Here is a 15,507-nt window from a genome sequence, read left to right on the forward strand (position 1 = left end):
GTATGTGTTATAAATTTTATTAGTGTATTAAAAAAAGATTCATTAGAATTTAAAAAATTGAAGTAAACAAATATTTAAAATATATTTTAATTTGAATATTTGTTTTTCCTTTATATTTTTTTAAAAATATTTTTAAATTTTATCAATTAGATTTCATTAATGTTTGCAAATTTAATAAATGTGTTGGTTCTCATGAAATTTTATTCGGTATTATAATCTAAATGTGAACAATTATAATTTATTTCAAAATATTTGATATCGAACAAACAACAATCCTCCTAATATTGAATATTTGATAATATTATATTTACTATATCATAATTTTTTTATTTTATAAAAATTAATTAAAATTAATATTGAAGTAGTAAGAAAATGAGTATGGATATGATTATATCGGTTATCCGATGAAGATGGAGATGAAACAAAATTTTGATACCGGTTGAATTTAGATATAAAAATGAGGATGAATTTTTTCTATAAAAATAATTATAGGATAACGAAAATCGTTCCATCTGCGCCGTTGCCATCTCTGTTCTATACCCAGAATGCATGTAAAAAATGGAACTGCAGGAGTAATTTTTACCATTTTATTATAATTTTAATGTGAAGTAATTTGTTATTTATAAGTTTTATTGGGAGTGCAAGAAGAAACAAGATTGGTGCAGAAAGCAACAGCCCAAACATAAACCATACCGTTTCAATCAACATGTAAGAATTAGGGGATAAATAGATGGTATTTGTGGTATTCCCTGTGGAGTAATAAATTTAACTTTTATTGTATTTTTCTACCAATTTTCAAACATTTTTTTTTTTAATTTCCTGGAAAAAAATATAATGGTAAATACATTTAACTGTTAAAAACTTAACAAAAAAATTTCAATCGTACTTATATCATGTGATGAAGCAACCTGTACATGACCTGTGATTGGCACATGGTCTTGGGAAAGGTCTTCCAAGTTGGGAACGCAACTCTAAGGTTTGTTTAAGTGACAAGGTCAACATCATCCCAATAAGTTATGATATAGAGAGTTTGATTAAAACAGTAGATTTTTTTTGTTTGACTATTATATATATTATTGAGGTAGAAAGATGAGTTTTACATCAATTATAAAATAAGTTACATAAAACAAAAACTGTATTTTTTTTATTGACTTTAGATTAAAGTAAGGATAATTATAATTTTACATGTTATTTTATCTATTTTTAACACACCATTTCGATCTTTTTTAATTCATCACATTACACTATTAAAAAAATAAATAAATAATTGAATAATAATTAAAATGATGATTAAAAATAAATAAAAAATAGTCAAAAATATTATCATCCTATTATAATAATTTTATACAGATGATCGAGAAACTTTATGCGGAATATCAGTCGTGAACTCTATCACTTTAAAGACTAGAAAAATGAGTTTCTGACAAAAAAATCTTTTACAAATTTAACAAACTTTCTATAAATAGAATTAAAGTACATTAATTTTTTTATTTTTAATGAAAATAAAGTAATAAAAATAATACTCTTTTACCTTATTTAGTATTTTGTTAAAGTTTGTTAAAAGAAACTTTGTTAATGTATCGATTTTTTAAAAACTAATAATCAATAAACTACAAAAATATATGTTGGGATTAATCAAGTTCATAAGAATCATATTTTCAAGAATCACGTGAATTCTATATTCCCTTTACATAAAAAAAATAAAAAATAAAAACATTGCTAATTCAACTCCTTTAATGTGTGGGATAATTCACAAGTTTCTTTAAGCATTCTTTAAATGAATTCTTCATCACTAACATACTTTTAATTTTTTTACCAAGTAGCATATATCGGACTAGTTAATCTTACCAAACATACTCTATAAGTTGAACGTTTCTAAAATAAGCTACCTCCAACGACATTCAAATAATTTTTTTATCATTTTTGCAAAAAAACTAGTAAATAATTTCATAATTTATAAGTTTAAAGCATATCAGCTAGCTTATGGAATTAGAAGTACTTAATAAAATCATCTGATATAAATAAAAGATGACACGAAAGAATATAACTACATCAATCTCATTATATAAATGAAATTTGTCTTTTTTTTAAGATAAAAAAATATTATTACATTGACCATATTTTCTATACGTTTCATTATATGTAATTTTCATATAATGAAACATTAGTTATTTAAATTTATAATATCAAATTCTTTTTAATTTGAACTACATAAAATATTAAAAAAAACTCAACAAATACTGAAATAAAGTACTTAAATGTCTCCATAAAATTGAAAAATATATATATATATATATATATATATATATATATATATAATAATGAAAAAAATTAAATAACCTACAAAATAATTCAAAATGCTTTTAACTTATAAATTAAAAATTCTTAAAGTAAACTATTTTAATATACTTTCCAAATATTTTTACATTCATCAAATTAGTTTATAAATAGTTATATAACATAGTAAGGAACTTATTAGCATAATCAAATATCATTTTTTATATTAATTAAACTAGTTTATGATCTAATCAAATAAACTAATAATAAAGTCATTGACATCACCAAACACGTTCTTAAAATGATTTTGATTATCTTAAGATCCAACCTGCCAAAACATTTCTATCATAGAGATGAATATTTATTGATAGTTAATTTGCAACATTGTAAATTTTAAAACTATTTGAGATGGTACAAGTTGTTATAACATATTTGAAATTTCAAATTGTTCAAGCACGATCTATCATTGACCAAACTTTTCTTATCTATAGATCTATATAATTTTGGAAAGAAAAATATTTCAAAATATCATTATCCATTATAATATCACTTGATCACTTGTCCATGTCTTTTATTAGAACTGGTTTGAGGTCATTTGTTGACTATACTCAAGCAACACTCATTGTTCTGAGAAAAGATAAGAAAGTGAACACCCACCATTATTTCCAATAATTGCTCCAAAATTAATTACTATTCCAAGTTTTGTCTTCTGCTTTTGCATCGTTTAGATTAAAACACAAATAGTTTTGAAGGCTAAACGATTAGCAATTGCTTTTAGGCTTATACTTTCATGTCCTCTGGTTCAGTTGGTGGAGGGTAACCAACATCTGAAAAGTTATATCTGTAGCTTTTCATGTAAGTGTTGGATATTTAAGTTCAAGTTCATTTTCTGATGGATCTATCTTTAACTTGCAAGCAGTAAACTATTACCTATTAGCTATCATTATTCTCTAAAATTCTAGTTTTAAACCAGTTTCATGGGCTACAATTTCTGTCACATCACAACACAACTTTAAGGTTTGTAAGGGTCTGGAGTTGTATATATGATTGTTTGTAATTCAGAAGCCTTGTTTAAGAAGTGAGAAAAATGGTATTCTCTACTGGGAGAGGTGATGACCTTAGCTGGGGAAGAAGCATCAAAGGGTTTTCACTGCAAGTCCTTACAGGGAGGTGGTTCATGATGTTTTCATCATTCATGTTGATGTCAGTGTCAGGAGCAAGCTACATGTTTAGCCTATTCTCCCAAGACATCAAGCTAGTTCTTGGTTATGACCAATCCACTCTCAATCTATTAAGCTTCTTCCAGGAGTTAGGAGCCAGCATAGGAATTCATGCAGGCCTAATCTATGAGGTCACACCACCATGGTTTATCTTAACAATTGGCGGGGTTCTCAACTTTGCTGGGTATTTTGTGATTTGGCTTGTTGTCAGCAGCAAAATTGCAAAGCCCCAATTGTGGCAAATGTGCTTCTACCTTTTCATTGGAGCCAATTCTCATTGTGCAACCAACACTGGAGCTCTTGTGACAAGTGTAAAGAACTTCCCTAGCAGCAGAGGAGTTGTCTTAGGCCTTTTGACTGGGTATACAGGTTTAAGTGCAGTAATAATCACTCAGCTATACTATGCCTTCTATGGAAATGACTCCAAACTCCTCATTTTTCTCATGGCATGGCTACCAACTGCTGCAGTTTTTCTATTTCTTCCAGTTATCAGAATTCACAACACTGTTCAACAGCCAAATGACACCAAAGCTTTATACAGGTTCCTCTATCTGACATTAGTCCTTGCAGGGTTCCTCATGTTTGTAACTGTAGTACAACAATTTTTCACTTTCTCTCAGTTTCATTATCATGTTACTACCACTGTGATGCTTCTTTTGCTCATCCTTCCACTCTCTGTTGTTATTGTGGAAGAACACAAGATTTGGAACAGTAAGCATGAAAACATCAATAGGGAAGATAGTCAGAAGCTGTTGGCAAATCATCCAAACATAGCTAGAGAAAATTATTATCAAGAGAAATCTTCCCAAGTTCCACAAGAAGTCTCCTTTTGGGAAAACATATTCAACCCACCAGAAAGAGGTGAAGATCATACAATACTTCAAGCCGCTTTTAGCCTTGACATGGTGCTTCTCTTATTAACCTCTATTTGTTCACTTGGTAGCAACATGACAATGGTAAACAACTTGAGTCAAATTGGAATTTCTTTGGGATATCCTTCTCATACCATAACCACATTTGTGTCTCTTACATCCATTTGGATCTACTTGGGTAAGATTGTTCAAGGGGTTGTGTCAGAGTTTATCATACTCAAATATAGAGTTCCTAGGCCTCTCATGCTCACATCATTGCTTTTGTTATCTTGTGTTGGTCATCTTTTAGTTGCCTTCAATGTCCCAAATGGCCTCTATGTAGCCTCAATTGTTATTGGGTTCTGCTTTGGGGCTAACTGGCCATTAATCTATTCTGTTATATCTGAACTTTTTGGCCTCAAACATTATTCAACACTGTACAACTTTGGGTCACTGGCAGGTCCAATTGGATCATACTTGCTCAGTGTGAGGGTTGCAGGGTATCTGTACGACAGGGAAGCAATGAGGCAAATGGAAGCTAAGGGGCAAAAGACAAGTCCAGGGGAAGAATTGAACTGCAATGGGGAAGAGTGCTTCAAGTTAGCATTCATTATAATCACTGCAGTTTGCTTGTTAGGGGCACTTCTATCACTCATTTTGGTCTTTAGGACTAAAAAACTCTACAGAAGTGACCTATACAAGAGATTCAAAGAAGCTAAATCTGATGAAACTGAAACAGGTTCTTGTTGCAACAGGATTGAATCATCAGCAGCAAATGAAGACTAAGTGACTTTGGCAGGGAAATGGTCAGAGTAATTTGAGAACCATGTACAATATAACTGTTTATTGTAATTGTGTTATATTTCGAAAAGTCAGAGTTTTTTCTAAGAATTTATATAATAGCATGTCAGGTTCTTCAGAGGAAAATACACTCAAACCGTTAAAAGCAACAGGTAGGTGGGTATTGTTACTTGTGTTAAAATCGTGGTTTTTAGTAATTGAAATTTAATTAATATTTTTGCTAGTTAAGTTAAGTCAGCAAATTCCTAAACTTCAGGAACTTCTAAAGTTTCTGTTTTAAATTTGTTAAGTGCATCTTATTTCTGATTCATTGAATAATAGGGTGAGAATAAATTATTTCTTTTTCTTCCATAATTGCATTGTTTTCCTTCATTTTTCAACTTTTTGTTTCCACCTTAAAAAAACCTACAGATCGTATCTAGAGCCTCCTTCTTAGAATGTTCCTATGAGTGAATATTTAAAATTCCTTACACAACACTGTAGCACCGCATGTGTTTGACAATCATAATTATAACATTTGGTTAACAAGAATGGAGACACACCTAATGGCAAATGTATGGAGTAGGATGTAACACAAAATCACATGTATCACGTATGGTATCCACATAGACTTATTTAAGATGTCAAGTAATTCTAAAATGTTTTGACTTGCAATAAAACATTGTTTTGTGAAGTATAATGAAGGATTAAACGAGAACTAAGTAAGATTGAAATAAACAATGTATATAATATAATGTATTCAGATTGAACCCACCTATCTATTGTAGAATTACTGTACGATAATGCAATTATCAAGTATCATTGAAAATTCGTGACTCATTCTAAATCAATTCCTTAGAGTTTAAAAATCTAAGGACTTCAATCATGATGATTTCTCAATTATTAATGAATGAATTGCTTTAAACAGAAGACTTTTAACTCAACAAAGTCTTTCAAATCTACTTTTAGCATTCAGACGTATTAGATAACCTGGTTAAACCTTGGATTTAAGATTAGTTTCCCAATTTAATCCAAATCCATTATATAAGATGAGTGATAAATTCGTCTCATTATTTAAAACATAAACCAAATCATTAATACTTGAATAAAAGCATAATCATATATAAATCAACAGCAGTACAGAGTATTAGAAAAGGCAACACCAACCTCTATACAAAAGCGTTCAACTACTTATAATAATTCTTCCTACAAGCTCGAGAGTTGTTGATACTCTCCCACAAGTCTCTCAAAGATTTATAATGAAGTACAGAGAAAAAGTTTCTAAACTAGAGACTGAAAAGGAAGCTCCCTAAAACAGAATAAAACTCTGTTATTATAGAAATAAGAGTTGATGCCTAACTTCATTATTCAATGCTCAAGAGTACTAGTTTTTTCCTGTACCGTGTTCTTGTGAATTAAGCTTCTACCTTGATATTAAACTATGAGGTTTTCTCTCTTGGAAGGTTTTCTCTACACTTAGCTCTTGACCATAGTGCTCAAGCTCTCCATCAATTTAGGTTTCCTTCACTAGAGTGTTTCCTTCATTTCTCAACGCCTCGCTTGACTGGTCAATACGTAGATAAGATTTGAACTTTTCTTAATCGCTTATTAGCACTCAACATTAATCCTGGAGCTCAGTGATATTGTTTCTCTAATAATGTAAAAAGTCTACATTTTCACCAAAAATATATCGAAAATACACTTAACTAATTATCACTATCACATTGTATATTTCTATGCTAAGAAAATCATATTTACTCAAAAATATATTTAATTCAGGCATTTTAAATGTAAATAACATATATAAAATTAAGTGAATTAGACACTTATGGACCTCCCCAACTTAGCTCTTTGTTTGCGTTTTTGGTGGTTATCACAATTTTATTTTTAGTAAAAATCAGAAGGTTATTGATAGGTTATATTTTTCACATATAGGGGTTATGGTTATAGTCATGGCATTGAGAGATTGTGGTCGGCATATATATGGTTATATGGGTTGTAGTCATACACATATAAGACCTTAGACATCACTTTAACTCTGAAACCTTAAGGCAATGTTGTTATTGGTCTTTATTCTTATATAGTGTTTAACTTTGTCTATTTTATCCAATGTAAGACTTTTGACTCACACTTGAACAATTCCCAACAATTATCACAGTGAGAGATCCAATCAGAAGGTAATTATCACAGTTTTAAGAGCAAAGAGTGAGACTACTTCAACAATAGTGAGTGTACTCAAATCAGGTACCATGAATATAATTCTGAACAGAACAATTTTACACTTCTGGAAGGAAAGCACATTATGCTTTCGGATTTCTATTTCCAGAACTCACAGCCACATCTATTCCAGATCACATTTTCAGCAGAATTTATTTTTAGAAAGCTTTATGCGTGCCAACTACTTTCGGAATAATCTTTCCGGAATGATATTTTACTCTTCCGGAAACATGAATCCGTAGAAACATTTCCTGTCTACCACACCTAATTTGGATCACATATTTAGAAAGCTTATTTTCAGATTCTGATTCCGGAGTCTCATCATCACCGTTTTACTCACTATGCATAACAAAAACGCCTTTCGAAAATCACTAGTGCCTCACCAGCAGCAGCACCACACCTCTAATAAAGTTGTTCGGAGAAACCACACGAACTACATAAAACCAATCACCATTGTGATATAAAGGAGAACAATTTCATATAAAACAATTAAATTAATTTTGGTTAAATCATTTTAAAGGTCTTTATTTGTATAACAAAATTTTAATTAGGTTCCTTTCTTTCTATTTAACTCAATTGAGTTCCTATTTTATAAAATTTGTTGCAATTAGGTCCTTTCATTAGTAGTACACTAACGGTATTAATTATGTGTCATATGTCAGTGGTTTTTTTATTTTTTTAAATTTTTTATAATTTTTTAAAACTTTTTTATAATTTAAAAAAAATAAAAAAAAATGTCATGTGTCAATTGACACTGTGTCACGTGGCAGAAACAATGTAATGTGGTAATAGTAGTGCCACGTGTCACACTTGAATGTGAAAAATCTAAATGTAGTCTCTATATTTGTTATTTTGTCTCAATCTAGTCTCAATCTTTCAAAATGAGACAAAATTTTACCTTTATATTAATGTCACAATGATATTTCTAACAAGATTAAATTTTTATTTTACATTGAACTTTATGTAAATATTTATATATCAATAATTTATAGACAAATGTTAGAGTTGATTTAAAAATAACAACTCGAATTGCAAAATTTTAAATAAATATATTTATTTTAAATTGTTATAAATTTATTTTAAAATTTTATATTTGAATTTATAAATTTTTTATTTTTAAAGCAACTCTAACATTTATCTATCAATTATAGATATATAAATATTTTAAAAAAATTTAAATAAAATTCAATGCAAAATATACATTTAAATAAACTTAATTTTGTTAAAAATATCAATTATAATAAAAATATCATTGTAAAATTTATATAAAAATTAAATTTGGTATAATGATGAAATTGATTCAGTTTTAAAAAAATTGGGACCAAATTGAGACAAAATAACAAATACAGGGACTACATTGAGACTTTTCATATCCAATAGTAATATGTGGCAATGTCACCACACACTTTGTAACGTCCCATTTAATAAATAAACTTACTTAGACACATCACACAATATAATAATACAAGCAGAGATACGGAGTATGGACTTGTTAGGTTTATAAGGACTTCCTAGTGTAGTCGTGGACGTAGGCATACACATTATACGCCGAACCACGTTAAATTCTCTGTGTCTATTTTTCTCTCCTTTATTCTTTCTTTTATTGCCTTGTTCCTAACAATTGGTATCAGAGCCGATGGTTAATACCGGCTTAGACGAGTGTAGTATATTCCTAGTATCGAAAGTCTTCCTGGCAAGGGTCTCAGGTAAGGGTTCCAGGTAAAGCGTGTCCCGTTAAGAATAACGGCGGTACAAAAAAGGGCAGAAAATGAGTACTCGTGGTTGGGCAGCTTCTGCTGGAGGGGGAGTGTACCAATGTGGTTGAAGGGACTCACCCTTGAGGGGGAGATTGTTAGGAATCCAAGTGTGCGTCTAAGTCCCACATTGACCAGAAATGAGAAAGTAGAGCACCATATAAGGATCAAGACCCATAAACCCATTGCCTTAAGGTTTTGGGTTGAGAGTGGTGTTAGTGTCTTATGTGGTTAGGCTCAGATCTCATTGGTGTTGTTCTCCCCAATGAAACCCCCTCTGTAAAACCTGACAAGTGGTATCAGAGCCGATGGTTAAAACCGGCTCAGACGAGTGCAGTATAGTCCTAGTATCGAAAGTCTTCCTGGCAAGGGTCCTAGGTAAGGGTTCCAGGTAAGCGTGTCCCGTTAAGAATAACAGCGGTACAGAAAAAGGGCAGAAAAGGAGTACTCGTGGTTGGGAATGCTTTCGCTAGAGGGGGAGTGTACCAGTGTACCAATGTGGTTGAAGGGACTCACCCTTGAGGGGCAGGTAAGAATGTCCCGTTAAGAAAACAACGGCGGTACAAAAAAGGGCAGAAAAGGAGTACTCATGGTTGGGAATGCTTCTGCTGGAGGGGGAGTGTACCAATGTGGTTGAAGGGACTCACCCTTGAGGGGGAGATTGTTAGGAATCCAAGTGTGAGTCTAAGTCCCACATTGACCAGAAATGAGAAAGTAGAGCACCATATAAGGATCAAGACCCATAAACCCATTGCCTTAAAGTTTTGGGTTGAGAGTGGTGTCAGTGCCTTATATGGTTGGGCTCAAGTCTCATTGGTGTGTTGTATCTCCCGAGTGATACCCCCTCCTTATAAACCTAACAGGACTCACTCCCTAAAGATATCCAAGAGTTATAAAAGGTAATCCTGGGGCACACCATGATGCCAAACAAGACAAAGTACAAGGTCTAAAGTAACCAGAAACACAACACAAATCAAAATAATACATGGGCCATAGCCCTAGCAAAAGACATAAAAAGAAGAGCCCAAGTCCAGTCGACTAAGCAGCGGAACCATCACCTCCTTGTTGGCCACGGGTGTTCCTCGCATCTGCTCACATCAACAAGTTGATGATCATCGCAAAAGAGAGAACCACACAACAGAACACACAACAAATAACAGAAGGGTAAGCTAGAGCCAAAAGTAGTTTTATCATGCAATCAGATATATCTTCACAGTCAAATATACATACACCATCCAAGCATTTTATGACCTTCCAATCAATACATTAAGACTCGACTCGACTCATCCGAATTACATATAATCTGGTCAGATTCAGCGAATACTTACACTTGTGGTGGATACCTCTGCTCACACCCGAGCTATGTGTTACAAGTGTTGCAATGAATCAATCCCCCACACACAAGGTTAGCCCTTAATGAGTTTCAGGCCTCCTGCTACTCTCACCACAAGAGTTAATCCGCTCTAAGTGAGACTAACTGACTCCTTAGAGTGTCAGGATGCAACCTTACCTTGAATCCTTACCAAATTATATAGATGGGGCACCACCATGAACACCCACTAACAGGGGTCATGAAATTACGTCTCGACCACTGAAGCACGACCCTGAAATCCCACCTAGGGATTTCCAAGGAATTACGTACTGACCATAGACCGAACATATTCAAACAACCAAGTAGTACTTATCATGCATATATATATATATATATATATATATATATATATATATATATATTATGTTAACCTTCATAACCAACATCTTTCATATTCCAGGTCAAACTCATACCAACGCATCATACTCCATCCATGAATATAGGATTTCAACTCATCTCATTACCATGCCACTTTCATAACCAACCATCTCATGTTCATTACATGCCAAGAATTATTCAAGTTCGTCATTCACGACTCATACACCCTTCCACTCATGCATATTCATTCCCCTCATGCCTTTATATAATAAGCCAACTAAACACATGCCAAACACCTAAGAACAGAGAAAATACCAAATCAGAATGCATTCTCGCCCAGCTCTTTGCTCAGGCTGGAGGGTCTCGCTCAAGCGAGAGGGACTCTCACTCAGGCGAGCTCCATTCGCCTAGGCGAGAGCTCAACAATGAGAACAGTAACCTTCTGCGCAGTCTTGCTTAGGCGAGACTCCCTTCGCCTAAGTGAGACATCTGCTCGCTCAAAACAAGGGTTTGGCCGCCTAAGCGACAACTCGCGTGGAAAGTCCTGGGCGAGCCGCTGCTCATCTCGCCTAGGCGAGGCAAGCTCGCTTGGGCGAGATTATCAGTACTCGCCAATGTTCGCGCCTGCATCACACATACACATATACCAAACAGAAGAATCCATATAGTCCAAGCATCCACGACAACACACAAACTCGAGAATCATGAAACCAAAAATGGCACAAGTCACAATCACACCAGACAATGAGGTTCTAGCTTCCCTTACCTGGAAATAAGCTAGCACAAGACTCCTAACCCAAGACTAGTGAGCACAACAGCTCCGAGGTTGGCACAGAGAACTGGGATTCGCGGAACAGAGGTGAAACTGGTTCAATAAGGAAAAACTTCAGTTGAAACTTAGACGACAAGGCTAGAATAGGGGAAGACAATTTGATGAAGGATTGACCCCAACCAAGGATGGATGCACATGCTTAAGAAGACTAAACATGTTTAGAAAGAAAGTTCACTAATCCTTCATCCCTTTCATTTGTGTTCTTTATTTTTGATTCCCAAAGTTAACTTAGTTGAATCAACTTTAGTTGACTTGTTGACCTTTGACTAGGTTTAACTTGTTGACTATAGTTGACTTGACTTAAGCCAACATGCTAATCTATGTTTATTGTCTTTGTAGGTTAATTAGAAGTAAGAAAGCAATGCTAGGTGGCACATGATGATTGGGGAGCATAAAGGATGTGGAGGAGAGAGTAAAGCAAGGGCATAAAGCATAAAGTAAAAGGCATGAAGCAAGTATACCTATGTACCTATGGTCTCCTTTGTTTTTAGCACACTTTGGCCACTTTTTGGAGACATATGAGACACATTCTTAGTCTCCATTTGTGCTAGAACGAAATTAGCCTTGCACACACCATAGTTAGCTCTTTTGTCTCTCATTTTTGTAACCTTATTTGACCTAGTTTCTAGAAGCTAGGGTAAGGTTTTTTGTAGAGACATCCTTAGGTATCTTTTATTTGCTTAGAGGCCCCTAAACTCTTCTATATAAGGGGTGCTCCTAGACATGTAAAAGGGTTGAAGATTTTGAAGTAAAAACACTCTTGTGTCTCAACCATTTGTGAGAGTTTCCTCCCTTGGGAGTGAATACTTTTAAGCCTTATCTTGCATAGCAAGTGGCGACACACATCCACTCATCTTTAAGGTTGTCATGGCTTCTAGCCTAGCCTTGTAGTGTCATGCTTCTCACATTTTTACCATTTCTTTCCTCTCCATTTTATGTTTTCTTCTTCCTTTAATTGTTCTTGGTTTTCTATGGTTTATGTGTTTTCCATTTCTTTTTCATTTTGAATCAATCCATCATCTTCTTCTCTTGAGCTTTGTGAAAGGAACCTTCACATCTAGATAGCATGCTATCTTAATGTCTAGTGGGGATTTCACTTAGCTTTCTTAATCAACTCACACCATATTCAATAATCTTAAAAAGGAACAAGATAATCCTTAAAAAGTAAGTTGGAAGGTTAACTTACTTGAGTCAATGGAGTCCTTATAGCACAACGTAAGAGGGGATGCGAAAACCTTAGTAGAGGTTTGCGGCTGCTCTAAAAGGGGTAGGAGATCTGTTTCTGCCAAGTGAGTGGAATGCAAGCGTTAGGGCAGATTAGGTCAGAATTCGTTTTGGGTCAACCCTTAGGCCCATAGGATTGGAGCAGCCCTTTATAGTTTAGGGTATAATAATAGTAAGAAAAATTTGTGGGCCTTACACACTGACTCTAATACGTGACACATAGTTAACACCGTTAGTAATTTACTAACAGAAATAACCTAATTGCAACGAATTTTCTAAAATAAAAACCTAGTTGAGTCAAATAAAAAGAAGAGGACCTACTTGAAATCTTGTGACCTCCGAAAGGATTTAACCATTAATTGTTTTAGTTTAATACAACATTTAAATATAATTTTTTTATTCATTTTAAATTTAATTTAGTGTTATGTTAAAGTCGCCTATTTACTCTAAATTTAATTTAATGTTATCTCAATCAAAACTTTATTTAAATTTATTTTTTTATTTCAATAAATATTAACATTCAATTAAAGTTGGTTTAGTTCACTCTAAATTTAAAAACTATTTTAATATTATGTTAGAGTCTGTCTAACCAGCATAGAATCATTATATTTTGGCAGCTAATTGTGTCTATATTATTATAATGTCTAATGTATCTCCCTACAATAAAATTAAACATTCTATTTGCTAAGTCTTTTTATGTGCAAGTGAAATGTTTTTAAAAGTAATAGAAAATATTGAGGTATGTTAATGGAGCGTGTTTCACATTCCTAAAAATCAAATTTATACTAGAAATCTTATTTACATTAGAAATTAGGAGTGACAATATAGGATTGATCCGACAAGTTAGTTTGCAAACAAAAAAAAGTAAAATGGATTGAGATATTAAGTTTGTTTGTTAACAAAAATTTGGTCTGCATAACTTGTAAGTTGAGTAAATTGATCCGCGATTCATATAAAAAAGAATTTGTATTTATATATGTTAATTACTTTATTCCTGAATTTTTATATAAATATTTTAAAATTTTTGTATGAGTGAAAAAGATAAATATTATATTTTTTTAATATGTTAAAATTTGAAGAATTCAGTATACATGTATGAATATACAAATATAAACATGATCTGAATTTGTTAGATTTGAAATTTTTTGATTTTTTCAAAATATTTTAATTTATTAGAACATTCAGAATTTTATCATAAAAAATTAAAATAAAAAAATAAACAGACTTGCAAATCCGGAAACAAGAACTTACGCGGGCGACCCGCGTTGCCGCACTTAATAGAAATTTTAATGCAGCGTGTTTCACATCCCTTAGAAGGTTAATCAGGATTGTTAACGTTCTCATGCAAGCATTCATTTGTAAGTCGAGTTGCAATTTGAGTGCGCCAGGATGAAGAAAAAAAAAATGCCTTTCTTACTCAATCTTCCCAGAAAATACATCATCCATTTAGATTAAGTCTAATTATAATTTATTTATTTTGATCAATTTGATTGCTCTATTAATAAATACCAATCAAGTCTCTTAATTTTAAAAATATAATAAATTTTATTATCCTCAAGATTTAGTCAAAGTACTCAATATGATTATTGCTTGAAATTAACACAATCCTGAAAAATCATGTTACGGTAGCTATAAATTGTATTGTGTTATGAATTAATGATTGTCCATTGATTTACTCATATGATTAATTACTCTTTATGTCTTTATGGTAAATATTTGTATTAATTAAGTTGATTTGTTTCCTTTATGGATTACATATTGTATCTATAAATAGGACTTTTCCTATCAATAATAATACACAAATGAGTTGTTCCTTATTCTCTCATTTTCTATTCTATGTTGTTTCTTCTCTGTTATTCGCTTTATTTCATAACACGTTATCAGCACGATGCTTCAACCAATTGAAGACTAGTGGAAGCTTTTTCTCTATAACGACAGTGCTCTACGTGTCTCAATCCAGGCTCTTTCTAATCCTTTCTCAAATTATAATTTTAACTTATATTCTTCCTCTTGCGATAAAAATTGTTTAACTGTATCAATTTTCATCTCCGTCTTATTATTTTTATTTTTATTATGAAGGTGATTATTATGATTATTTTGATGATGATTATTATTATTATTATTATTATTATTATTATTATTATTATTTTATGTGTTAATTCTAAACACGCGAAAAGTTGCAAAATTTGGATTTGTGACCTTTGATACTACAAGGAAGAATTCATAATATTGGATTTTAAATGTTGAAATATATTTAGATGCAATGGATATTGGGATACCATTAAATAAAGAAATAAAGCATCTAAGCAACTAATTTGCTCATAACAAAAATATTGTGAAAAGAGATTTCACAAATATTGTGAATTTATTTCATGCCTATGTATGGCTGGCTGGACAAAACAATAAAGTTTTTGATAAAAAATCATGAGATCCGCCTAATCTGCTCCATTCCCAGAAGTGAATGCAGCAATCAATATTATGAATTTATTTCATGCCTTTGTATGGCTGAACAAAACAATGAGCTTTTGATAAAAAATCATGAAACCTGTCCAAATTGGTTCTGCTCCATTCCCAGAAGTGAATGCATCAATATTTGATTTATATTTTCATGATCGATCATGATCTTGATTTTGGACATGGTTATAAAGAAAATTTCAAAGAC

The 15,507-nt window shown here is 32.2% G+C and overlaps 1 protein-coding gene across 1 annotated transcript; it reads left to right on the forward strand.

Annotated features, from left to right (window-relative positions):
• Positions 1–2,884: 2,884 nt before the first annotated feature.
• LOC114181223 (protein NUCLEAR FUSION DEFECTIVE 4-like) lies at positions 2,885–5,219 on the forward strand. Its single transcript, XM_028067618.2, has one exon. It carries the CDS (start codon positions 3,365–3,367, stop codon positions 5,132–5,134), a length of 1,770 nt encoding a protein of 589 aa, XP_027923419.1. The 5' UTR covers positions 2,885–3,364; the 3' UTR covers positions 5,135–5,219.
• The last annotated feature ends 10,288 nt before the right edge of the window (positions 5,220–15,507 follow it).

Source organism: Vigna unguiculata, chromosome 4 (genome assembly GCF_037176805.1).
Source record: "Vigna unguiculata cultivar grain cowpea cultivar isolate G323 ecotype 2 chromosome 4, ASM3717680v1, whole genome shotgun sequence".
Lineage (NCBI taxonomy): Eukaryota > Viridiplantae > Streptophyta > Magnoliopsida > Fabales > Fabaceae > Vigna > Vigna unguiculata.